This window comes from Sorex araneus, chromosome 6, assembly GCF_027595985.1.
Source record: "Sorex araneus isolate mSorAra2 chromosome 6, mSorAra2.pri, whole genome shotgun sequence".
Taxonomy (NCBI): domain Eukaryota; kingdom Metazoa; phylum Chordata; class Mammalia; order Eulipotyphla; family Soricidae; genus Sorex; species Sorex araneus.
The window spans coordinates 163,955,809-163,981,206 of NC_073307.1; the positions used below are offsets into that span (position 1 = coordinate 163,955,809).

The window sequence follows — 25,398 nt, forward strand, 5'->3', positions numbered from 1 at the left end:
GTAGGACGTTTGCCTTGCACACGGCTGACCTGGGTTCAATTCCTGGCATCCCATATGGCCCCCTGAGCACCTCCAGAGATAGTTCCTGAACGCAGAGCCAGGAGTAACCCCTGTGCATCACCGGGTGTGACCCAAAAAGAAAAAAGAAAAGCCTGTCATTACTACCTCTAGACACGAGGGGGCGCCATGTCACGATAATTTAATTTCCCAGAGCAGGCAGCCTGACCTGAGGGTGTAGGGGGTTGTAGAGGAACCTAATTTTATTTTGTTTGAGGGCCGCATCCGGAGGTGCTCAGGGCTTACTCCTGGCTCTGTGCTCTAGGATCACTCCTGGAGGGCTCGGGGAACCATAGGGGAGCAGGGAATTGAACCAGGGTGGGCCGTGTGCAGGACAGGTGGCTCTTATATTGGTTGACGGGGGTGCTGGCCCATCTGTGGCTCCACAGGGGGAGCTCTGAGGAGCCCAGGACAGGGTGTGACACGGAGATGAGAACCCCACAAGGGGTCTGACTCAAAATAGGGGTGCACATGACTTGCGGCCCCAAGTTTGATCCCTGGGCCTGAGCACCTCAACGCAATACCCTTACAGCTGGGAGGGCCCCCCAGCTCCTGGGCACAGCTGGGGAGCCCCCCTCAAAAGGATCACACAGTGGTTTGGGGAGGAGACCCCCAGGAATCTGGGGGGCCCAGAGGTGGGCTCAGGCTGGTTGGAGCAGAGGAGGACCCGGAGGGAGACTCGCTTAGCTTTATTGCCGAGGGCCACTGGCTGCTGCCCGCTGGGCAGGCCCGCCCCGTCTAGCCCCCTCCACAGAGAAACCCCTGAAAGGCCCCGGCAGGCAAACTTGAGTGGGGGGTTGCAGTCCGAGGAAGTCAGAGCGGTTGGGTTGCAGGGAGATGTCGGTGGTGGCACGTCAAGGAACAAACACGGAGGCATGAGCTGCTAGCGGGGGCAGGACCCGACCCCGAGCCCGGCGGCACAAAGCTCACAGTCTCACCGGAAGCAAATCCACGAGGAGGTAAAGTGCAGGTTGGTGGCGGGGAGGGGCCCGAGGACCCTGTCACCCCTCAGTTAGGGTGTACGGTAGGCACGAGGGGAGCCGAGACAGGAGCTAGTGCCCCGTAGGGGGTGCCAGAGTCACTCTGTGGGGCTCTGCCAAGGCCACAGGGCGGAGGGAGATTGCAGGGTCCTGGCTGGGTCCCAGGGAGGAGACAGGGGCGGCTGCTCAGTTCCACGGGGACACACAGGAGGGGCCACCAACGACCCGTCGCTGGAATCCGGGGCAGCTGGCACTCAGGTAGCCAAGCTGGGCCCCCGCAGATGGGCTGGCAGAGTCCAGCCTGGTCCCCGGCTGGCCCTGGAGGGGTGTGGCCGGAGGGGCTCTCCGTCCGCCCCGCGGGCTCACCCTAAGGCGTGCAGGATGTACTCATAGCTGAGGAAGGTGACGGCGTTGACGGGGAAGGCGCGGGCACTGTTGATGACGAGCCCCCGAAAGAAGACCCCGAGCCCCTCCTGCCGGGCGCTGCTGACCATGCAGTCCAGCACCCCGCGGTAGGCCCGCTGCTCCAGCCCCGCCATCTGCATCCGGGACTTGATCACGTCCAGCGGTGTGGCCGTCACCCAGGAGGTGATGCCTGCCAGACCGCCGGCCACCAGCACGGTGGCCGAGCCTGGGGGAAGGAGAGGCGGGGTGAAGGGGACGCCCAGGGACAGAGTCCCCTGCCCCCAGTGGCCCACCCTGCCCTCTGCCCCCCCAGCCCCTCCTGACACCACTTCACTTACTGGGATTCTGGCCATCGGGCGTGTACTGGCGACAGAACCACTCGTAAGTGACAAAGTAGATGCCCAGCGTTGGGGTGTCTCTCAGAGTCAGGGCCCAGGCGCCTCGGAACAGCCCCCGGGGCCCCTCCTCCCGGAAGATGGAGCTGGCGCAGTGCATGGGCCCCCGGTACCGGGGAAGGGGACCCCCTCGCTGTGCCCTCGGCTCCGTCTGGTTCTGCAGTCGGACTTTGATGAGATCGAAGGGGGCCAGGAAGTAGGCCTGTGGGAGGAAGCCGCGCGGGGTCAGCCTGGCCGGCCTCTGCCGGAGGGAGGAACCCGCAGGGCTGCCGAGGGGAGCTGTGGGCACCCGCCAGGATGCTGGGCCTGCGGCACTCGGGGGCACCAGCCACGCCTCGAGGAGCCGCTCGATCTCTTTCCATGGCTCCATCTGACTCCCTGGAACAAGCCGGGCTACTCCCAGGATGGGGGGAGTTTTGCAGCCGCCCGAAGCCAGGGATGAGGAGAACCTGCAGAGGCCGCAGCTGAGGAAACACTTGAGCAACCCACCAGTGCAGGAGCCCCGGGCGGGAGAGAACAAGGCTGGAGCTCGGGCTCCGCCTGCAGAGGTCCGGGCGGAGTTCCGGGTTCAAACCCTGGTGCCACCTGGTCCCCCAAGCACTGCCAGGAATGATGCTCAATCTGGAAGCCGCTCCTGAGACCCCAAGCATGCCCCCCCCCGACCAAAACCAGAACAAAAGGTCCCCTCAATTCAGTGCTCCTCCCTCCCCACCCCTAACAACCGTGTGGAGGGCGGTCTCAGGGAGGCGAGTGCAGGGTCCTCTTGCCTCTGACAAACTCCCACAGCAAGACTTGGGGCACGGCGGCTGGGGGCGTCGAGGTCAGGGTCAGCGGTCTATCTCCCATGCAGAGGAGGTCACCCAGGGCCATTCGTGAATTTGTTTCTTTTGCAAAGATACAGCTCAGCGCCCACATTCTGGGTTCTGCAGGGAACTGGCAGGAGGGGGAGGGGCCTGCCCACCTTTGTGGGGACAGGCCACTTGCTTCAGCTCCTGTCCTGCAGGAACAGCAGGGCTGGGGACGCTCCCTGGAACATGGCGCTGGGCCCCCGCTCCAAAACCTGCGGGGAGCGGAGCGCTGGGCTTCCTCAGGGCTGTGTGCTGAGCCCCGAGATGGGGGAAGGAGCAGGACGTGGGCCATGGGAAAGCTAGCGGGGGGGCGGGGACAGAGGGCTGAGCCCACAGGGCCTCTGCGGAGAAGGCCAGGGCCCTGCGCACCCCCAGGCCGCTGCGGTCCACCACCCAGAATCACCTTTTCCTCCCAACCCCTCGGACCCAAACCCCCTGGCTGGACAAAACATCCAGGCTCGAGGGCCCCCTGGCCCTTGTCCTCATCATGACCCCCCCCCAGCCCTGCTTTTGGTTCTGCATCCCAAGGAACTGGAGTGGCTGGGCAGAGGGGTGGGGCTGCCCCGTCTCCTAGCCGGTTCTCAGCTGCTCTCGGTTTTTGCGGGGTGCCGGGTCTCAAACAGGCATTCAGCCCAAGGCAGAAGATCTGGGGGCTGGAGCGATAGCACAGCAGGGAGGGCTTCGCCTGGCATGCGACCGACCCAGGTTCGATCCCCGGCATCCGATAAGGTCCCCTGAGCACCGCCAGGAGTGATTCCTGAGTGCAGAGCCAGGAGGAACCGCCGAGCATCACCAGGTGTGACCCCCCCCCAAAAAAAGAGCTGGGGCTTTAGCGGTGTCCTGAACCCTGATTTCTCCTCAGGGCCCCTGGTCCTTTTTGTGAGTAGGGACAGAGAGGAGCATCAGAATAGATGGCCATGCAGGGGGATGCGGGTCTGGGCCAGGGCGAGGCATGGAGTGGGGGCAGGCTGAGGCTCCAGTCCTCATTCAGCTGGGGCTCTCAGGGGGACCCGAGGCCTCTTTTCCCTCCACCCACCCCCAACCTCCATCACTTCAGTTCTGAGAACAAAGACCAAAGCCCAGCAATGCCGGTTACTTAATGATTAATACCCTGCCACTCAGCAGAGCTGTGCCCTGGGCCAGGGACTGGGGGGGGCAGCACCTGGGCAGGACGCCCCTGCGGCTGGCCGGAAGCCCTGGGGGGGTGGTGGCCCTGGCTCTGGGGTGAGGGGCTCCTTGGAGAGCCCCACAGCCTGATGGCACCTGCAGCCTCTTCCCCTGCAGAGTCTGCCCCTCGGTTCCGGCTCCCGGGACCCTCCCCCACAGGCCTGAGGCCTGGAAGGTCACCGGCCAGGGTGACCAAGCAGCGCCCGTCTGGCCGGGGAAGGCTGCGGCCTGGGCTGCGTGCAGTATGGAGGGTGCACAGCATGGGGTGTGTGCGTGTGGTGTGGTGCATGCATGATGCGGTCCATGTGTGGTACGGTGCGTGTATGGTATGGTGTATGTGGTGTGTGTGTATGGTATGTGTTGTGTGTGTAGTGTGTGGTGTATGTGGTGTGTGTGTATGGTATGTGTTGTGTGTGTAGTGTGGTGTGTGTGTGTGGTGTGTGTGGTGTGTGTGTGGTGTGGTGTGTGTGTGTGTGTGGTGTGGTGTGTGTGTATGGTATGTGTTGTGTGTGTAGTGTGGTGTGTGTGGTGTGTGTGGTGTGGTGTGTGTGGTGTGTGTGGTGTGGTGTGTGTGTGGTGTGTGTGGTGTGGTGTGTGTGTGGTGTGTGGTGTGTGTGTGGTGTGGTGTGTGTGTGTGGTATGTGGTGTGTGGGTTTGTGTGTGTAGTGTGGTGTGTGTGTGGTGTGTGTGGTGTGGTGTGGTGTGGTGTGTGTGTGGTATGTGGTGTGTGGGTTTGTGTGTGTAGTATGGTGTGTATTGTGTGTGTGGTGTGGTGTGTGTGGTGTGTGTGTGGTGTGGTGTGTGTGTGTGTGTGGTGTGGTGTGTGTGTATGGTATGTGTTGTGTGTGTAGTGTGGTGTGTATGTGGTGTGTGTGGTGTGGTGTGTGTGTGGTGTGTGGTGTGTGTGTGGTGTGGTGTGTGTGTGTGGTATGTGGTGTGTGGGTTTGTGTGTGTAGTGTGGTGTGTGTGTGGTGTGTGTGGTGTGGTGTGGTGTGGTGTGTGTGTGGTATGTGGTGTGTGGGTTTGTGTGTGTAGTATGGTGTGTGTGGTGTGTGTGGTGTGGTGTGTGTGTGGTATGTGGTGTGTGGGTTTGTGGGAGAGTAGTGTGGTGTGTGGCATGCGTGCGTGTGCCCGAGTGGCTGCGTGTACCTGCAGGAAGCCCCCCGTGCAGCCGGCTATGAAGACGTGGGTGTAGCTGGGCGGCTGCGCGCGCCGCTCGTGGTGGGAGGTGGCCGTGAGCGCCAGCAGCGCGTTGCTGTAGACGCCGAACAGGACGGAGTTGACCACGGCGATGCTGGCGATGGGGAAGCTCATGCCTTTGAAGAAGCCCAGGATCTGCACGGAGACCCCGAGTGAGTGGGGGCACCGGCCCGGCCTGGCCTCTCCCCGCAGGCCCCCCGGGCAGGTGGAAGAAGGCTCGGCTCTGCCTGGGCACCCAGGCATCACCCAGCACCCGTGGGCCCCCGTCGGGGGCCTCTTCCTTCCTGGGGCTGGGGCGGTGTGCGGGAGGGAGGTTCCCGCCGAGGCACCCACCGATTCATGCCGGTAGGTCTTGAGCATGCAGTCCATGATGCCCTGGTACGCCATCTGCGTCTGCAGCCGCACCTGCGGGCACACGCGGGAGGCATGGGGCTCGGCTGCGGGCACACACAGCAGGCCCGGCCTGGCTCACCCCCACCCGGGCCTGAGCACTGCACCCCGGGCAGAAGGGGAGCGGCCCAGCTCGGGTGTGGCCACGCTCATTCCCCCGCAGCCTTCCCGGACTCACCTTCACCGTGTCAAACGGGTGTCCCAGGACCAGGCCCAAAGCGCCTGTGTGACAAGAAGGCGCTGAGTGAGGCCCCTGAGCCAGGCCCGGCTGTGTGAGAGGACAGAGGGTTCAGGAGTGACGGGAGAGACGGGCCTCCTCAGAGCCCCGCAGCCCCCTCCTCCACACAGCTGTGGGGGGGCGGGGGGCGCCCGGCGCTGGATGCAGGATGCGCGGGAGAAGCGCGGTGCCCGCCTGGCGCGTGCTGGCCCGGCGCTCCGGCCCTTATCTAACCTTGGGACTCTGGAACTGTCTCAAAGCGGCTCCTGCCGCCCTGGCCTCACTCACAATGTGGGGGGGGGGGCAGGGGTCCTGCCAGCACTGGGCCCAGCCAGACCCCCACTTCCAAGCCTGGCTCTGCAGCTTTCGGGGAGAGTGCACCCCTGCAGGCGGGTCCTGAACGGCCCCCTTTTTCCCCCAAGAGAAATGTGGCCCCAAGCCGGGTGGTGTCCACAGCCCAGCTGTGTCCAGGCCAGGCCTGCTGCCCACAGCTAAGCGGGCAGAGGCCCAAAGGGACTGGCGGGGCGCAGGTGAGGTCAAAGGCCAGCTTCCTTGCTGGGCCTGCACGGGGTGCAGGTGACTCCGGGACATGCGTGCGCTCCCAGCTGTGCCCTGCCACAGGTGTGTGCTGTGTTGGGGGTCTGTGCAGCCTCCCCGCGGCCCCCCTCTGCCTTTCCCTCGGGCCGCTCTGGGCGGGAGGGCGGGTTCCAGCCTCCAGCCCAACCAGGACCAGGAGCTAATCCTCGATCCTCCGCTGCTCTCCCCTTCCCCAGGAAGTGCCCGGCCCTGGGGCTCAGGTAGCGGGAGAGGGGACGGTGTCTCACCCGAGATCCAGCCGGCCACGAACTCCTCAGCGGGCATCTTCAGGGGCACTGGAGGCTGGAGCCCCGGGACGCAGCTACAGCAGCGGCCGGAGAGTCAATTTCCCTCGTCCTCCCCCGCACCCCAGGCTGATAACCTCCCACTAATGTTTAACCCTGGGTGCTGGGTGCAGGCGATCAGTGGCCTGGTGCCCGGACAACAGCGGGGCCAGGAGAGCGAGCCAACTCCAGGGGCCCTGAAGGCCGGAGAGGTGTGCACCCGGCGAACCCTGGGGGGGCCAGACACCCTGCCCTCCCCCCTCGCAGCTGGAGCAGCCTGCCCTGAGGGAGACCAGGCCCAACTGTCCCCAATACCAATTGTTCCCACACTCCAGGCAGCAGGCCTGAGCCTGGTCCTCAGGGAGTAGGCGGGGCCAGAGGAGGCCTGGAATAACCCCGCCCCTGACGTGAGCCCCTCCCACAGAAACCCCGCCCCTGACAGAAACCCCGCCCACATAAACTCATATTGGAATAAACCCCGCCCCTGGGATAACCCCCTCCCTCTCCCCGCCCCCACTCTGCACTGAACCCAATCCACATAAGCGCACCTCGAGATGAACCTGACTCCTAACATAAGCCCCGCCCCCAACTCAAACCCCGCCCACTCCGCAGTGATACCCGGGATTTAGTGCTCTGCTCCCAGACTATTGAACACTCCGACCTGCTGCTGTCCACAGTAGAAACAGCCTCCAGGGACCCGCTTCCCAGGGGGAATGAAGAGCTTTAAAGTGGACAAAGGGGGTGCTTGGGGTGCCCTGGCCACAGCTGCCTGTTTCCCACTGGGAGTCCTGACTCCCTCTCCCAGGAGCGGGGTTGGGTGGGGCACCCTGGACAGTGCAGGAAGGAATGAATGGATACAACAGGCCTCAGCCTCCAGACGTATATACAGGCATGAGCTCAAATCCCTGGTGTCCCACGTGTCCCAGGCCTGAACCTGGAAACTGTCACTCCCAGCACTGCCAAGCAATTGTGGCTGTTGGTGTCACCAAAAGGTGAGCACTGAAACTAAGAAGAGTGAGCACCACGGCCAGGAAGGGTGGCCCCTGGGGGCATGTGTGTGAGCACTGCACAGCCTCCGGGCGAGCTCCGCCACCACTGGGGGGGGGGGGCTCAAGCATAAGAGCCCTGGCAAGCGCACGAGCCAACACCTCTTCTGAAGGAAGTAAACCTTGGTGAGTACTGTGGCCATGGGCGCGGGCACCACAGCTGACGTGTGAACCCCACAGGCACCCCGGCCAGGTGTGTGTGCCACCCAGCCCCGTCATCATGAAGTGGGACAGTTAGAGGCAAGACAGCTGTGTGACCCTTTCGAGGAGTTGGGCCAACAAGAAAGGCCTGACGTCACCAAGCAGAACAGAGCAAGGAAGCAAGTCTGGTTTCTTTCTTTCTTTTTTTTCTTTTTGGGTCACACCTGGCGATGCACAGGGGTTACTCCTGGCCGTGCACTCAGGAATTACTCCTGGCGGTGCTCGGGGGACCATATGGGATGTTGGGAATCGAACTCGGGTCAGCCGCATGCAAGGCAAACGCTCTAACCGCTGTGCTATCTCTCTAGCTCTGGTTTCTTTCTAATGTTTTTTGTCTTTTGGGCCACACCTGGTGGTGCTCAGGGCTTACTCCTGGCTCTGTGCTCAAAGATCACTCAGGCATTGCTTGGGGACCATATGGGATGCCAGAATCGAACCCAGCTTGACTATACGCAAGCGCCCTGTCCACTGTGCTATGACTCAGGGCCCTCTGAGGGGACAGGTCTGATCAGGTAGGCTTCTTGAGCAGAGAGTGAGTCACAGAAACAACTAGTCAATGTCTATATGAAACTTATGTCACTTATATCACTTATCATCCTGTTGATCTTTGATTTGCTCAAGCGGGAGCCAGTAACATCTCCATTCGTCCTTGTCGCGTGCTAGTGTATCCCAGTGGTATCTGCTTGCTCCAGGAACAGGAAGAGCCTCAAATCGTTCATTCAGGGTTTTGGTGAAAAAGTCTGACCATCTCGTAGGTGGGCAGCCACGCGGTCTTTTGTCGTCCTGTGGAATCCAGTCAGTAACAGCTCTAGTCTAGCGGTCATCTCTGAATCGCATTACGTGTCCAGCCCATCTGATTTTCGACGCCTTGGCAAACGAGACAGCATCCCTGATTCTTGATTGTCGACAGAGGTCGGAACTCCAGATTCCTTCTCTCACTTGAGTGAGACGTGATACTCCAAGCATAGCTCTCTCGATTCCTCTTTGGGATACCCGAATAGCGTTTTTATCCTGTTTTCATAGGTCCCAGGTCTCTGAGGCATATTTTAGTGCCAGAAGAATGGTGGAGTCGAAAAGATGTGCCCGAAGCCAGAGGTTCTTCTTCTTCTTAACCACTTCTTCGACACTCTTGAAGGCGTTCCACGCTGCTCTCTTCCTCCTGCACAGCTCAGGTGCCATATCATTTGTCATGTTGAGTTCTCGACCCAGGTACACATAACTGCTGCATTCAGAGATGTTCGTTCCATTGAGGACAAATGGAACATCAAGAACTAGTCTGTTTCTCATGAACATTGTCTTTGTGCGGTTCAGCTGCAGTCCGACCTTTCCACACTCACGGTCAAAGTTGGCCAGCATTTGTGCCGCTTGGCTAATGTTTGGCATTATGAGAACGATGTCATCAGCAAAGTGGAGGTGGTGTAGTTGCTGACCGTCTATCTTCACTCCCATTCCTTCCCATTCTAGTCTTCGCATGATGTTCTCGAGGGCGGCACTGAAGAGTTTCGGTGAAATGGTATCGCCCTGCCGAACCCCTCTCTTTATGTCAATGATCACTTGTAGAATGGTGAGATCCTGGTGGTGAATCCGCAATACAGCTCGCGGAGGATCTTGATGCACTGAGCCCTGTTTGGCTAGGGCTTCGATGACCGCTTCAGTCTCGACAGAATCAAAGGTCTTCTATAAATTGATGAATGTTAGACAGAGCGGCATCTTGAACTCACAACCATTGCATGTGTCAAATGAGAAAACGGTCTGCCTTAAAGGCAATGTAGTCTGTCAAGCTCTTCACGAGCCGTGCTCTTTCCTGCTGACGGCCAGGTGGAGTTGGCTTGTGAAAATAAACAGGAGGCCCTCCCTCTTGGCTCTCCAAGTGCCAATCTTCTGCATCTTGGTCAAATTTTTATAACCATCACAACAGCAATAGAAATTGAATTATAAATACACAAACGACTAGTGAAATATCGGAGAACCTTAAATAAAGGGTGGGGGGTGGGCTGGAATGACCACACAGTGCGTAAGGTGCTTGCCTTGCAAGTAGTCGAGCTGGGTTCGATCCCTGGCATCCCATACAGTCCCCCAGGCCTGCCAGGAGTTAATTCCTGAATGCAGAGCCAAAAAGAACCCCTGAGCACCTCCAGGTGTGGCCCCCACACCAAAATAAATAAATAAATGAATAAAGGTGTTTTATTTTTCTTTTTTGGGTCATACCCAGCAATGCTCAGGGGTTACTCCTGGCTTTGCACTCAGGAATCACTCCTGGTAGTGCTTGGGGGGACCATGTGGGATGCCAGGGATTGAACTCGGGCCAGCCGTGTGCAAGGCAAACACCCTCCCTACTCTACTATTGTTCTGGCTCCAGTGAATAAAGATTTAAAAGTAATAAAAAAAAAAAAAAAAGGAAAGTGCAGGAGAGCGCACCCGGCCCACCGTGCAGACCCCCGCCTGCCCGGCCGGCTTGAATCTGAAGACACAGCCAGTTCTGGGTTCTCTCTGCTCCTGTGTTCAGGCAGAGGCAGCACCTGGTTGCCGTCCTGGGTGCCAACCCTGTTAGCTGAGCTTCAGGGCCCATCTCGGCAAGTTAAGGTTAGACAAGAGGCATGCGAGGCGCGACCCACCCGCTGCTCCGCCCCAAGCTGTTATAAGTGGTCCTTTCCCCTTGCTTCTTTTCTTTTTCTTTTTGGGTCACACCCAGCAATGCACAGGGGTCACTCCTGGCTCTGCACTCAGGAATCACCCCTGGTGGTGCTCAGGGGACCATATGGGATGCTGGGATTTGAACCCGGGTCGGCCTCATGTAAGGCAAACGCCCTACCCGCTGTGCTATCACTCCAGCCCCTCCCCTTGCTTCTTTCTCCTCCCATCTCTCAAGCCCGCCCGCCTGGTGAAACCAGAATCCAAGCTTCCTGAGGGCAGGGCTGAGAGAGTGAAGGCTCTACCTCCTGGTCTAGTTAACTGCCTACTTAACCCCTGTCTGGCCGCCACCTCCCACCAGCTGGTGCGGGGAGTCACTCTGGGCAAAAAGTCCCTGAGAACCAGAGGGGATGCCTGTCCCCGGCTCCTGCCACAGGCCCTCAAGCAAAGAAGAGGCTGAGGAGGGTGAGTAGAGGCATGAAGAAGGGGTGCGGGGGTCCTGGGGCGCAGGGGAACAGCTGTTTGAAATTCTATGTGAGAGTGTAGGGCTTCCTTTGGGGCTACAACTGGTGGTACTAGGGGGAGGGGTGCTACTCCTGGCTGGGTGCTGGGAGATCACTCCTGGTAGTGCTCAGGGTCAAACCAAGCCACCTTGCCTGGGAAGCATGATCTCAGCTTGCTGAGCTATCTCTCTGGCCCAAGAGTTGCCTTTGTTTTTTTTTTTTTTTGTTTTGTTTTTTTGTTTTTTGGGTTACACCCGGCGATGCACAGGGCTTACTCCTGGTTCTTCACTCAGGAATTACCCCTGGCGGTGCTCAGGGGACCATATGGGATGCTGGGATTCGAACCCGGGTCGGCTGCGTGCAAGGCAAACGCCCTACCCACTGTGCTATTGCTCCAGCCCCAAGAGTTGCCTTTTTAAAAAAACACGCTTTTTTATATATATTAAAGAGTTTTTTTTTTTAACTTTTGGGGCCACACTCAGCGGTGTTCAGGGGTTCCTCCTGGCTCTGCGCTCAGAAATCACTCCTAGCAGTGCTCGAGGTCCGTATGGGGTGCCCCGGGATCAGACCCAGGTCAGCCGCGTGCAAAGAAGTGCCTTACCGCTGTACTATTGCTTCAGCCCTATATTTTGGAGGTTTGCATCACACCCGGGCCGTGCTTAGGGGCAATTCCTGGCTCTGTGCCATGCTTGGGTGTGTGTGTGGGGGGCACAGGCGGTGAGGGGAAGGAAAGACTCTTAGTCCCTGCGCGGCGCAGCCTCCTAATGCCAGTGAAATCGGGGTAGAGTGAACGCACTACCCACCTCCCTTCACCCAGCCCATTGCTGTCTCTCGGCACAACTGGCTCCTCGGGCTCAGAGACGCTCCACGCGCCCCGGACCTGTTTTTCTTCCTGAGATCGATACCCCAGGCACGCACGTGTGGCCATTGCCAGGACCTGCCTGTCTTCCATTCCCAGCCGGGGAATGCCTCCAGTCCACCGCCTCCTCAGGCAAGCGCATGCGCCTGACCTGGGTTCCCGGGATAAGATTAGGGGATTCCTGGGGCCCACCGAGTCCATCCTCCTCAGGAGGGGGCTTTTGCAGAATGGATCAGGAGAGGGGCCCGTCTGCTCTCTCGGGACCCACTGGGGCGCTTTTAGTAGGACGGTGTCTGCATCCCCCATCCAGCGCCCGGCACACTGGGGAGATGCCCGATGTCCTGCGCAAAGCCCCCAGCTTCCTGGACGCTCGCCACATCCTGTAAAGGTCAACGGTCGGGGCTGGAGTGGAAAGCCAGCCACTAGCTCTGGGACACTCCACCAGCGACTGAGCTAGATCAAACTCGCTGCCCGCCCGAAGGGCACCGCCCTTCCCGACGGGGGCGTCCTGCGCGTGCGCGGGCCGGCGCGAAGGGGCGTGTGCGCGTGGGCGCCAGCCAGGGAGCGGGAGCCGCAACAACAGGCTCCGATTGGTTTCCGTGTGGCTGGGAGGCGGGGCCTCCGCACGCGGCCGAGGGCTCCCATAGGCTTTCTTGAGTTGCGGGGGCGGGGCCTCCGCGCCGCGCTTCCTCCGCTTCGGCTTCCGTGTCGCAGCCCCGGGAGCTGGAGCGCGAGCTCGGTCCCGGGTCGGAGCCGGGGTGCCGCTGGGAGTCGGGTGGAAGCCCCGGCCAAGCGACGGGCGCTCGGTTCCTGCGAGGTGAGAGCACGGTGATGCGGGCTGCCCCGGAGCGGGGTGCCCTGTGCTCCACCGGGGCATCCCCCGGACCTCACCCCCCTCCCGGCTGGGCTCGGTGCAGCCCGACCTCTGCCGGCCGAGGGCTGCCTCCCCCCGCCCCCCCCGCCCCCGCGAGTCTGCACTGGAAGTGCGCCAGTCGGCATTGTCCACCGTCGCCAGTCCCACTGGGACCCCTCAGTTCCTCAGTGAGAGCCTCGCTCCCCGGGAACCCCAGTAACCGCACTCTTTCCCTCGGCAGATGGACCGGACGGAAGGCAACGCCGTGCAGCCCGGCCCCGCTGAGCGGTCCCACCGGAGCAGCGTGTCCTCCGTGGGCACCCGAGGTGGGTCCCTGTCCCCGTGCCTCCCCGCCGGCCCCTCCTCGGCCCGCGCTCAGGGGAGGTGACCCCGCTTTCATCTCTGCCAGGAAGGATAAGCTCATGTGTTTAACCCGTGGGGGTGGGGGCAGTTGAAGCGTTGGGGAAGTGACCGAAGCCATAGGACCAGGCTCTGTCCCTGGGTTGAGCCGCTTCTCTGGACTCTCCTAAACCAGCCGCGACTCGCTCACGCTTGGTTCCGTTGTAGTGAAACAGACCGCGGGCGTCATTATGTTCATTTTATAGGGTGGCACTCGGGCCCTGCGCAGGGTAACTGCAGCCCGAAGTCTTCAGTATCTCTGTTGTTCCTAAGGAGTGGCCGCGAGTCGCAGCCTGCTGGAGATGACCATCTCTTGGGTCAGCAGCTGCTGTGGCCAGCGGATGGGCTCCCGGGCCAGTGCTCCGACTCTGCCTGCAGGGTCTGGGTTCCATTCCCGGCCTTGCACCCTTCCCGAAATGCTGCTGGGAGGGGCTTCCAGCACCGCAGGGGGTGGGGTGCCCTCCACACCCAGAATAAGCCAGAATAAAGTGGCTTCTGGAGTGGCACTAAGCAGTGACACATGAGCACCTTGGCCTTGTTCATGAGCCTGTCTGCAGGCCCGTGTGGGCTGTCCCCCCCCCACCCCAACTTCCCTGCCGCTCCTCAAGGGGTCTGGCTCAAGATGTGCTCTGTGGAGCACTTGGGACACACCCTGATGTGCCCCAGTGGCCCCCAGTCAGGGGGTCTCCTTATGACTCTGGGCTGTAGGCTCCCAGCGAGGTGCTCCTTTGGGCGTCAGGGTGGTTGGGCTGCCCCTGGCTTTGAGGCCAGAGGCTGGCGGAGCTCAGGCTTGACGTGGCTTCAGCCGGGGGTGGCCTTCGGGATCGTCTGTTCCCGCCTTGGCCCCAGGTGAGAGGGCAGGTGAGAGCTGGGCCCCCACCGCACCCCTGCCTGTTCTCCAACCCTCTCCCCGGCCCTATCTGTGGAATGTTCCCCTGCCCTGAAGGAGCACAGCAGGGCCCGGAGCTGCCAGGGAGGCTTGGGGGTGAGGGGGTGGCCAGCCCTGGCTGGAATCTGGAGGTGTGGCGGTTCGGGCCCTGGGCCAGAGGTTTTGGGTTTCTGCAGGTTAATGGGCCGCACTGTTCACAGGTCCGGTGGGGGGGTGCCGGGTGCAGGCAGCACCGGCTGACCCTGCCGGGCCTCTTGCAGTCGCAGACGTGCTGGTGTACCTGGCGGATGACACGGTGGTGCCACTGGCCGTGGAGAACTTGTCCTCGCTCACTGCCCACGAGCTGCACCGCGCTGTGCGGGAGGCCCTGCAGCTCTCGGACGTCGCCCTGGAGGCCTTCGCGCTCTGGCTGGTCTCCCCGCTGCTGGGTGAGGCGGGGCGGGCGCTGGTGGGACCCCTGGCACCCAGAGCTCTGAGCACCCCCATTCCTGGCTGCCGGTGGCAGAGGGGGCGCTGGATGGCAGGATGGGGGTGAGGCGCAGCTGGCACCCGCAGTGGAACCACCGGGCGTCTCCACAGGGGGCTTCCCGCTTGCTGCCCTGCCCTTGCGGAGGACAGGAAGGGGTGGGCACGGCTCCCCGTCGGCTGGCCTTTCGGGGTGACGTTGCTGCTGGTGGGGGCAGGCCAGTTTCCTGAAGGTCACTGGTTTCCTTCCTTGAATGGGGGCAGCGAGGATGGGACAGGCAGAAAGTGGGTTCACTGGAGACACGCTGGCCTTGTGTGTGTGAGAGCCGGGGTTTGACCCCTGCATAGCCCCCCGAAACCCAACATGGATGGATCCCTGAATAGGGCCGGAAGCAGCCCTGAGCTCTGCTGGGCGTGACCCCCTCCCCCCCCCCCCCGCCCGCCAAAAGAAAAGAGGACAAAACAGAAGGACGTTGTCCCCTGATGGTTCTGCTGGGCCGGGGCGTGTGGCCGTCCGGGAGCGCAGCTGCCTGTCCCCCGCCCGCCCTGCCCCGGGCCTCCCGCCCAGCTGCTCTCGCCCCCTCTTCCTGCCGCTCCCCCGCCTCAGCTGTCCCCACTTCGCGCTCAGACTGTGGGTGCCGGCGGGGCCCCCGCCTGTGTCTGGAGCGCAGCTGGGTGCCTTCCTCCCACTCCTGCACCCCCACACCCTCCTGACCCCGTTCCCGCCCCCTTGCGGGAACATGAATAGCTGCTCTGTGGCCACCGGCCCTGGGGCGCCGCCCTGTCCAGGAGGGGGCCCGGCCTGGGGCTAGCACCCACTTTGTTCCCAGGCTGGATTGCCGACGGTCAAGGCCACTACGGCTGTGACTCGGGTCCCCAAGAATCCGGTGCCCACCCCCACAGAGGGGGGGCCCCAGAGCGGGGAGCGGGGAGGGGCGCCCGGGAAGTGTCCCCCGAGTGCCCTCTGCCCTGCTGCCCAGTCTGTGCGGGGCTGGCGGCGAGGCCCCTCTGCTGGGCGGTGACAGATGGGGGTGCTGCTGCAGTGGGGTGCAGGAAGTCGGGGGGAGCCTCCATTCTGGGCCTTGCCACGCACACCTCGTTTTGGGGGACACATTTGTGCTTGCTCCCCACTGTGAAGGGTGAGCCCCCTGCTCCCGGCACTGGCTGCCTGCGTGGTCCCTGAGGGCCCGAGACCCTGATGGTCTCCCGAGTCCCCCAGGAGTGACCCCGAGGAATCCCCCAGGCCGAACCGAGCAGTGGCTGCTGTGTGGGCTCAGATAGACAGGCCCGGTCACCCGCGGGTGGGATATGAGGGCAGTAAAGGGGTCTCGGGGTCCTGGGGGCGTCCCTCCCATGTTTACCTGGCAGATGCGATCACGCTTGCCCCAGGGGCTCTATTAGGGGGTCCCCGAGGCCACTGTGGGGGGCAGGAGGGTGAGATCCAGCCGGTGTTGCTGTGGGCTTTGCTTGGCCCATAGGGGTGTACCCTGGCACCGAGGGGCCCCAGGGTGAGCCGGGCAGCAGCTGTGCCTGGTGAGGGTGCAGGTGCCATCCCAAGGGGCCCCCCGAAAGTGCAGCCTGGTGGTGGCGCCATTTCTGGATGCAGGATAGGAAGGTGGCCCCAAACTGAGACGGGCCAGTGTGAGAATCGGGGTCCCTGTGCCAACGCCTGGGGCACTGGGCTGCTGGAGACCCTGGGCTGTGGGGCGGCGGTGTGTCCAGGTCGGGGGCGGGGTCTCGCAGGCCCCCCGGAAGGTGGGAGTCGGGGTGCCCTCCTGCCGCAGCCCCTCCCCTCCTCCCCGCAGAGGTGCAGCTGAAGCCCCGGCACCAGCCCTACAAGCTGGGCCGCCAGTGGCCGGAGCTGCTGCTCCGCTTCACCGACGCCCCGGACGACGAGGTGGCCATGGGTGAGTGGGACCCCGCGCTGGTGCGTCGGTGGAGCTGCTGTGGGGCGCCCTCGGGGGGCGGGGGCGGCGGGCGCGCGCAGTGTTGGCGTGCAGGCAGTGACACCCCCACCCCCCCCACCCCCCCCCCCCGTCCCCGCAGATGAGCCGTCCCTGCAGTTTCGGAGGAACGTGTTCTTCCCCAAGCGCCGGGAGCTGCAGGTAGGTGGCCCCGCACGCCCCGCTGCCCTGGGCTGCGCCCCTGCCCAGCCTGAGCCCGCCCCCGCCCCCCCGCCCCCCAGGTGCAGGACGAGGAGGCGCTGCGGCTGCTCTTCGAGGAGGCCAAGGGCAACGTGCTGTCGGCGCGGTACCCCTGTGACCCCGAGGACTGCGAGGCGCTGGGCGCGCTGCTCTGCCGCCTGCAGCTCGGCCCCTACCGGCCCGGCCAGCCCGCGCCCGGCGCCCTGAGGTGGGCAGCCTGGGCGTGTCCTTGCGGGGAGCAGCCGCGTGCCCCTAGTGACGGTGAAGGCCGGGAGGAGCCCCCACGGCGCCTTCTGCCCGGAGGATTGTTTGTCCCCGGATACTGGCCAGCGGGGTGTTGACCTCAGACGCTGCCAAAGCGGCCGCGGGAGGAGTGAGGACAGTGGCCCGACCTGGGCCCGAGGGCGCCCTGCATCTGGCCCCGGGCGCGGCGGGGGTGTGTGTGGGAGATCACAGTCCCTAGATGTTCCCGCGGGCCTTTGTGCCGTGCGGGGCTGCAGGAGTCACTCTGGGGCAGCCCGCGGGGCGGAGCGCTCACTGCGGTGGGGACACGGGTTGTGTCTCCTGGCCGGGGGGTGGGGGGGGTTGAGCCTGGAGCCCACCGGCCTCCCCCTCGCCCGGCAGGGAGAAGCTGGACTCCTTCCTCCCGGCCCACCTGTGCAAGCGCGGCCACGGGCTGTTCGCTGCCCTCCGGGGCCGAGGGGCCAAGGCCGCGCCGGGCGAGCAGGGGCTGCTGGACGCCTACCGCCGCGTGCAGGACGCGCCGGGCAGCGCGCCCGAGGCCTGCCTCAGCGCCCACCACCGCGCCTACCTGCTCAAGTGCCACGAGCTGCCCTTCTACGGGTGAGAGCCTCGTCCCTGTCCCGGCCGAGTCCCGTTGTCCACGGCGCGGGGACGCCCAGACTGGGCACTTGTCACTCCCGGTCCTTTGGCCAGCCTCCTTTCGGAGGGACGGGGCAGTGAGCGGGAGGGAACCGTGCCGGCCGGGGGCTCAGCTGGGGTCGGGGCGTGGGGGGAGGGTGGGGCAGCTGGATGGGGCCCCGAGGCCACCAGCCTGGCCCTCTCCTGCCTGACCCTGTCCACCCCCAGGTGTGCCTTCTTCCACGGCGAGGTCGACAAGCCGGCGCAGAGCTTCCTGCAGCGCGGCGGCCGGAAGCCGGTGTCCGTGGCCATCAGCCTGGACGGTGTGCATGTCATCGACAGCCGGGAGAAGGTGCCCCGATGGCTCCCCGTCCGTGTCCCTCCGTCCCTGGGACACCCCCCCACCCTCGGGAGCCCAGGGGGGCTCCCAACACTGCCCAGAGCTCTTGCGTAGAGGAGTCTGATGGTAGCCATACTGGCCGGGGGTTTTCTGGAACCCTCCGTGGGGGAGCGCCCTCCTGGGCTGCGTTCTGCCTATCCCTCTGGGGGGGCAGCCGCTCCACCCCCTAGTGAGAGCCCCTCTGAGGCCAGCGGAATTCGGGGTGACCCCTGATCTCACAGGGTTGCCCTCCCCACCCGTGCTTTGCTGTTGATTGGTTTAGGGGCCACACCTGGCGGCACTCAGGCGTGCTCATGGCTGTGTGTCCACGGGTCACTCCTGGCGGGGTGCAGGGAACCCCAATGAACGGTGCTGGGGCCGGGACCGGGGTCAGCCACGTGCAAGGCGAGCGCGCCCTCGTCCCCCGGGACCTCCCAGCTCTGGGGCTTGACCCCTGGGGCCCTGTGGTTCACACGCAGCGCCGCCCTTTGTCCGGGACTCGTGTCACCAGCCAGGGCTCCCTTCTTCCTCTGTCTCCTCACAGCACGTGCTCCTGGGCCTGCGCTTCCAGGAGCTGTCCTGGGACCACACGTCCCCCGATGACGAGGAGGCCGTCCTCTGGCTGGAGTTCGACGGCGACAGCGAGGGCACCCCCGTCAACAGGCTCCTCAAGGTCTACTCCAAGCAGGTAGCGGCAGGTGGCGTGTCCACGGGGGGTGGGCGGCCCCGGTGAGGCCCAGCAGGGTCGCCCCTGTGGGGGGTCACCTGTGCAGGGTCACCGGGGACGTGGCCTTGCCCTAGCCTGGCTCCCCTGGGCTCCCTCCCGCACGGCCCTTGGCTGCTCCCGCTCTGTCTCTGGTACTGCCATACGGGAAAGGACCCCACCCCGAGTGGGCAGCCCAGGGGGTCCGGCCCAGCCCTGAATAAGCCTGCAGGGTGCCTTCCGGGGGCGGAAGTCAAGTGGGGACCCCTGGAGCCCCCTGGAGCCTCTCTCAGCCCTCCCTCTTCAGGGGGATCCTGGCTCTGCACCTGCCGTCCCGCACCCCTCATTGCTCAGGGTTGGTCCCCAGCAGTGTTGGGGACCCCTCGGGCCTGGGGCTCTCTCCCGGCCGCCTGCGGCGCCTGCACGACCCTTGCGCATGTCACAGCGGCCCTGGGAGCAGGGAGGCGTCGGGCTTTTTAGTTTTCCCTTTGGCCCCGCATGTGGTGGCGCTTGAAGGCGCTTCCTGGCTCTGCGCTCAGGGTGGCTCCTGGCGGCCTGTGGGGTGCAGGGATTGAATCCAGGTCTGCTGTGAGCAGGCAGGCGCCTTCCCCGCCACACTCTCGGGCCATAATTGTGAGGGGTTTATTGGTTCGTTTCGGGGGACACCAGGCGGTTCTCCGGGCTTATCCCGGCTTTGCTCAGGGATCCTGGTGGTGCTTGGGGGGGCGAATAAAGTGCCGGGCTGGAACTGGGTCGGCCGTGTCAAGGCAAGTGGCCTCCAGGCCCTGCTCCTGAGTTTCGAGCCGGGACATGCCGCGGTGGGCGCCAAGGAGCCGCTCCTGGGCCCTCGTCTGTCCTGAGGAGTCGCCTCTGTTCAGATCCTCACCCACATCCCACTGTCCCGAACACCTTCGGGGTTCAGTTGGCATTTGCCCCTCAACGACACGGAGCCCCCGCGTGGTTAACTCTCTCCCTATCTGGAATCTTCTGCTAGTTTTGCTTTGGGCTTTGTTGGTAGGTTAAGGGCACAGACCTGGAAGTGCTTGGGGACACCAGGAGGACCCGGCAGTGCTTGGGCACCCCCCCTTGGGCACACACACACACTCAGGGTGGCCTCATATCGTGGGTGTACCCGTCTCTTACACAGGGTGGCCTCATGTCGTGGGTCCTCCCGTCTCTTTGGCGCTGGTATTTGGGGCTGTATCGGGCCAAGCCCAGCAGTGCTCAGGAATGACCCTTTGTGGCGCTGGAGGTTGAACCAGGGTCGCGCAGTGAAAGGCAGGTGCCTCCCTGCCGTCCTCTCTCCCCAGTGTCTGTTTTGGTTTTGGGGGAGGGGCGGCCTGGCAGTGCTCAGGGTGTGTTCGAGACTGCTCAGCGGACCCTGTGTGGCGCCGGGAATCGCCCCGGATGGGCCACATGCATTGCTGAGGTCTTCCCTGGTGTCGCATGTTCATCGTGTGTACAGGAGCGGGCGGTGCTGGGGGTCAAACCCAGGATCTCTCGTAGGCAAGGCCTGAGCCCCAGAGACCAGATTCAGGCCTGGGGTCTCGCTTTTGCCCATCGTGGTGGGGGACGGAGGTGTCGCTTCCAGTATTGGAACTTTCTTTTTTTTTTTTTTTTGCTTTTTGGGTCACACCTGGCGATGCACAGGGGTTACTCCTGGCTCTACACTCAGGAGTTACCCCTGGCGGTGCTCAGGGGACCATATGGGATGCTGGGAATCAAACCCGGGTCGGTCGCGTGCAAGGCAAACGCCCTACCCTCTGTGCTATCGCTCCAGCCCCCAGTATTGGAACTTTGACTTTCGCGGCTCCAGGCTTTCATAAACAGCCGTGTTTTGTCTCACACAAGCATATGTGTGAGCATATGTTTTGTCTCTTATAAACATACATGTGGGCATATGTCTTGTCTCATAAACATATGTGTGGGCATATGTCTTACAAACATGCATGTGTGTGTATGTTCTGTTTCTCCTAAACACGGAGGGGCTGCTGGTGTGTGTTGAGCCCGCCGTTGCCCGGCCTGACTTGAGTGTGAAGTCTTCGGCCCTGTCGATCCCTGTGCTGCCCCGTGTGTGACTTCTTCCCGCTTGGGGAGGGTGCAGTTGGGGGCTCGCTGCTCCGAGACCCCTCTGTGGGCCGGGGGATCGGTCCTGGTGATCCATTTCTCGGACTCCTGATTTCTTTTGCACTATTTTTAGATACTAACACACATACACACACACACACACACACGTGGGTTTTTTTTTTGGGGGGGGTCACACCTAGCAATGCACAGGGGTTTCTCCTGACTCTGCACTCAGGAATCACTCCTGGCGGTGCTCAGGGGACCATATGGGATGCTGGGAATCGAACCCTGCTCGGCCGCGTGCAAGGCAAACGCCCTACCCGCTGTGCTGTCGCTCCAGCCCCAAGATAGGTTTATTTCTAAGGCTTTGTCTTTTCTTCCCTTTGGGGGTACTCCTATGAGAGGTACTAGTTCCTTGTTGGGCCACACCCACCTGCTCAGGGGTACTCTTGCTCTATGCTCAGCGGTTGCTTTTGGCAGTGTTTGGAGACCAAGTGGTTCTGGTGACTGAACCCAGGCGTCCTGCTCGGCCTGTGTCCAGACCATTGAGCTCACTCCGTGGCCCCCGTGGTTGGCCTCCTCCTATCCTACAGCCATGCTCAGTTCACTAACTCTTGAAGCGTCTTTGCCATGTGTTTTTAGGGTTACTCCTGGCTCTGCACTCAGGAATTACTCCTTATGGTTCTCAGAAAACCGTGTGGGATGCTGGGAATTGAACCCGGGTCAGCCGTGTGTGAAGCAGCCTTCCTACCTGCTGGACTGGGCTCCGGCCTGCTGCTCTGCCAGCATTTGGGGGCTTTCTCTGGAGACATTTACAGTGTCTGCACGTCCGGTCAGAACTTGCCTTTTCTCTCCGGCCTAGGGCAGCTCCGGGTGCGTGAGGGGCCGTGGGCAGCTCCCCTGGCCCTGGCCGGAGCACTCTCAAGCCCCAAGCGTGCTGTCGGGGCCCGGTGCCTTTCATTCCTCACTGCCTGAGATTCGTGGTCTTGGTCTTGGTTTTGGGGCCACACCCAAAATCACGGGGGTGATTGTAGGTTGCTCCCAGCTCTGTGCTCTGGGATCACTCCAGGCTGTGTGGCATCGTGCAGTGCTGGGAATGGAACCCGGGTCTCCTGCGTGCAGAGCTGCACTCAGCCCTCTGAGCCGTCCCTCAGTAGATTCGGGGGGGCTTTGGGTTTTTGTTGTAGTTTGGGGGCTGCAGCTGACAGTGCTCAGGGCCCCCTGCCCCACACCTGTGCCTTATGGAGCTGTGGACTCTGGCCCCGGGCCCCTGCGGGTTCCCCCCTCCAGGGTTTGTGTCTGGGACAAGGCTCGTGTCCTCTGGGTGGACACAGCAGGTGGCCGGCCTGCCCTGCCCCTGCTTTGTCCCTGCCGTCCTCGACAGCGGTGCCCCAGCACCAGGCCTGCAGCTCGTGGTTACTCCACGTCAAATGCTGTTAGGTGACAAGCGCTCGGGGCAGGCCGGGGAGGTGGCCCAGGGCCGAGTGCAGGCTCTGTGTGCTGCTGGCCTGCCGGCCATCCCTGGCACCGCGCGGTTCCCCTGAGCACTGCCAGGTGTGGCTCAGAACTTTGTGTTAAGTTTTTTATTTTATTTTTTTGCTTTTTGGGTCACACCCAGCGATGCTCAGGGGTTACTCCTGGCTCTGCACTCAGGAATTACTCCTGGCGGTGCTTGGGGGACCATATGGGATGCCGGGGATCAAACCCGGGTCAGCCGCATGCAAGGCAAACGCCCTACCCGCTGTGCTATCGCTCCGGCCCCGTGTTAAGTTTTTTGAAGAAAAATCAAAGCAGGAACAACAGCAAAGTAAAGACATAAGCATCAGGGGCTGGAGCAATAGCACAGCGGGTAGGGCGTTTGCCTTGCAAGCGGCCGACCCGGGTTCGAATCCCAGCATCCCATATGGTCCCCTAGCACTGCCAGGAGTAATTCCTGAGTGCAGAGCCAGGAGGGACCCCGGTGCACTTGCCAGGTGTGACCCAAAAAGCAAAAAAAAAAAAAAAAGAGAGACATAAGCATCACTGTAAACGGAAACAAGCCCAGGTTAGCCTGGCTGGACTCAGGCCGGGCACACAGAAGGCCCGTTTGGTCCCCAGCACCTCACGGCTCACGTTTCCGGGGAGCCAACGGCTGTGGCCTGAGCAAATAGTCCAGAAACGTTGAGCACTTCACTTAAGAGTCCAGGCAGCAGCAGTGCACCCGACACCCACTGGCAGTGGCCCCGAAACTTAAAACCAAACACAAAACCTAAAATTCCCCAGAATCTCTGACGGACAAGTCAGAGGGCAGAGCGCAGCTTGCACGCAGGAGGCCTGGGTTCGATTCCCAGCACTGCACATCACCTGGCTGACTGCTGGGACCCTGCTTCCACTGTCCCCCCACTGCTGGGCCTCCTGTTCCCCCCATTGCTGGACCCCCTGCCCCACGGTCCCCCCCATTGCTGGCCCCCGGCAGCCTCACTCTAGCGCTTCTCTCCCCGCAGGCGGAGCTGATGAGCAGCCTCATCGAGTACTGCATCGACCTGAACCAGGCCAGTGAGCCCGCAGCCCCCCCGGATGGCGAGGCCGACCCCGCCGCAGCCCCGGGCTCCCTGCCCGCCGCCCCCCAGCGCCCCCGACTGCGCAGGCAGGGCAGTGTGGTGTGCAGCCGGCTCCAGCACCTGGCCACCATCGACTACGTGGAGGAGGGTGAGCGCCCCCTGCTGGCAGCTGAGTGCGAGCCCTGTGCACAGTTTCACTCCTGTGCATATGTGTGTATACATGTGTGTGCTCACATGCATGTCCACAATTTGGGGGCACCAAGGAGACTCGGAGCATTTCAGCCACCATGTTATCCTCCCTGCGGGTGCTGGCTGAGAGGGTCGCAGGGGGTGCTGGGGAGTCTCGCCCTTTTTGAGTTGTGTGACCGGCCGGAAGGCCCGGTGGCCACTACCCCCTCCAGCCACGCTGGACCTTCTCAGACACCCCATTTACGTGCCCCGGCGTGACTCAGTTTGTTTTTGTTTTTTTTTTTTGCTTTTTGGGTCACACCTGGCGATGCACAGGGGTTACTCCTGACTCTGCACTCAGGAATCACTCCTGGCGGTGCTCAGGGGACCATATGGTATGCTGGGAATCGAACCCGGGTCGGCCGCGTGCAAGGCAAACGCCCTACCCGCTGTGCTATTGCTCCATCCCCGGCGTGACTCAGTTTGAAGGCCGGCCACACACCCCACCTTCCTGTCGGAGTGGGGGTGCGGCTCTGAGGCTCAGCACGTGGAGGGGGCTGGGGTGACGGAGCCAGGCGTGGGCACCCGGGCTGTGCCCTCACACCTCTGTGTCCCGCAGGGGAGCACTTGAAGCGAGTGAAGCCGAAACGCACGACGTCCTTCTTCAGCAGGCAGTTCTCGCTGGGCCAGGGCAGTTACAGCGTGGTGCAGCCGGCTGACGGCGCGGAGCAGGGCTGAGCAGCCCACCCGGCGCGGGGAGTGACTCTGGGCCGGCCCCTGCGGGGAGGGGGCGCCCTCCCCCGGGCTCGTGTCCCCACTCTGAGGGCAGGTGCCCGAGGACAAGCCTGTGTCGCCCGTCCCACCTCACTGCTGACTGCCTCCCGTGGCCAGGCGGGCCGGTGCCCTGGGGGACGAGGCTCCTGGATCTGTCACAGGAACAGGATGGTGCAACTGGAGCTGGCAGGCCAGCCCCCGGGGGTCTGCAGGCAGGTGACACCAGAAGTGCCCCTTCGCAGCCCCCAGTGCACACCCTGGGCCACGCGCCCACCTTCCTGTTAGGCCTTTTTTCCATCCCTTTGTTCCTGTAAGCCCGAGTCCTGTGCCTTCTCTTGGGCTCTGCTGCCCCAGGCCTGGCCTTGGGGCTGCCCAGCTCCCTTGCTGGCCACTGGACGCCAGGGGAGGGCCTGCACAGCCCTGGGACTCCTCCCTGAGAGTTCTGGAACTTTCCACAGGAAGGAGGCCAGCACTGGGTGCCAGACTGGGAGGTGCCCGACCACACGCCTGCTTGGCTTAGGCGCTGCCTTTGGTCCTTGTGAGCGGGTGTCCCCTTCCTCCAGGCGCCCTGCTCCAGGATGCTGGCACGTGTGTGTATGTGCTCACATGCGTGGGCATGTATGTGCTCCTGTGCATTGTTACATGTATGTTCTCATGCACTTGGTTATGTGTGCGTGGTTGTGTATGTGCTTGTGAGTGCATGGTAGTGTGCATGTGTGTGTGTGTGCGTGCGTGTGTGTGTGCGCGTGCGTGCATGCGTGTGCTCACTGCGTTGGTGGTTTTGCTCTTCCTCTGTCTTCAGCCTCCTGGTGCCTTCACCGACTGTGCCCTCCAGACAAGCAGTGTTTCACAGCCTCTGTTCACGCTCACTCTTGTATCATGTGACTTCCTAATAAAATCCTTTCCCAGCAGCTTTTTTGTGTGTATGGGGGGGGGGCGGTGGAGGGAGTGGGCCACACTCAGTACTCGGGCCATACTCGTGCTCAGGGGTCACTCCTGGCAGTGCTCAGGACCGCATGGGGAGCTGGGGGTTGAATTTGAGTCGACTCGTGTAAGGCAAGTGCCCTGCAAGTGCCCCGAGTGAGGCTGGGCTCTGTGGGTTTGTGCTGGTGGGAGCTTGGGGTGCAGCGACAGGGGACTCGTGGCATACCAGTGTGTCCCCTCTCACCCCATGATGCCTGAGACGTGGCTGGACTCAAGGGCCGCAGGTCAGGATGAGGAACTGGAAGGCCAGGTCTGGGGGTCTCTGGCCTGCAGAGTGCTGGGGCCTGGAGCTGGCTCCGAGGGCTGGAGTGCGCAGGAGCCCCGGGTCGGTCCCGGCTCCACATGACCCCCTGAGCACGGCCATGAATGGCCTTTAAGCACTGAGGGGAGGTAGAACCTGGAAGACCCCCTCC

At 62.7% G+C, this 25,398-nt stretch overlaps 2 protein-coding genes across 4 annotated transcripts; one reads left to right on the forward strand and one right to left on the reverse strand.

Annotated features, from left to right (window-relative positions):
* Window positions 1-826: 826 nt before the first annotated feature.
* Window positions 827-6,606, reverse strand: SLC25A45 (solute carrier family 25 member 45). Of its 3 annotated transcripts, XM_004618523.2 has the most exons (6): window positions 6,484-6,606; window positions 5,621-5,664; window positions 5,386-5,457; window positions 5,002-5,187; window positions 1,781-2,039; window positions 827-1,668 (listed from the first exon to the last, which is right to left on the reverse strand). In XM_004618523.2, exons 1-6 carry the CDS (start codon window positions 6,518-6,520, stop codon window positions 1,400-1,402), a joined length of 867 nt encoding a protein of 288 aa, XP_004618580.2. In that variant the 5' UTR covers window positions 6,521-6,606; the 3' UTR covers window positions 827-1,399. The 3 variants fall into 3 exon arrangements, with proteins under 3 accessions (XP_004618580.2, XP_054999301.1, XP_054999302.1); XM_055143326.1 differs by lacking the exon at window positions 5,386-5,457; XM_055143327.1 differs by lacking the exon at window positions 5,002-5,187.
* Window positions 6,607-12,446: 5,840 nt separating this feature from the next.
* Window positions 12,447-24,912, forward strand: FRMD8 (FERM domain containing 8). The gene is made up of 11 exons (XM_055143996.1): window positions 12,447-12,576; window positions 12,854-12,938; window positions 14,161-14,328; window positions 16,171-16,272; window positions 16,412-16,470; window positions 16,551-16,717; window positions 17,134-17,352; window positions 17,599-17,722; window positions 18,294-18,437; window positions 23,003-23,207; window positions 23,847-24,912. The coding sequence occupies exons 2-11, from the start codon at window positions 12,854-12,856 to the stop codon at window positions 23,963-23,965; spliced, it is 1,392 nt and encodes a 463-aa protein (XP_054999971.1). The 5' UTR covers window positions 12,447-12,576; the 3' UTR covers window positions 23,966-24,912.
* The last annotated feature ends 486 nt before the right edge of the window (window positions 24,913-25,398 follow it).

What these genes read in the sequence shown, in the direction of transcription:
- SLC25A45 (XM_004618523.2), bottom strand. Translation starts at nt 6,520, where the DNA reads ATGCCCGCTGAGGAGTTCGTGGCCGGCTGGATCTCGG. An exon ending in CGTGGCCGGCTGGATCTCGG is followed by an intron (nt 5,665 to 6,483) that starts GTGAGACACCGT and finishes CTTGTCACACAG; the next exon opens with GCGCTTTGGGCCTGGTCCTG. An exon ending in ACCCGTTTGACACGGTGAAG is followed by an intron (nt 5,458 to 5,620) that starts GTGAGTCCGGGA and finishes GTGTGCCCGCAG; the next exon opens with GTGCGGCTGCAGACGCAGAT.
- FRMD8 (XM_055143996.1), top strand. Translation starts at nt 12,854, where the DNA reads ATGGACCGGACGGAAGGCAACGCCGTGCAGCCCGGCCCCGCTGAGCGG. An exon ending in GGACGACGAGGTGGCCATGG is followed by an intron (nt 16,273 to 16,411) that starts GTGAGTGGGACC and finishes CCGTCCCCGCAG; the next exon opens with ATGAGCCGTCCCTGCAGTTT. An exon ending in CATCGACTACGTGGAGGAGG is followed by an intron (nt 23,208 to 23,846) that starts GTGAGCGCCCCC and finishes TGTGTCCCGCAG; the next exon opens with GGGAGCACTTGAAGCGAGTG.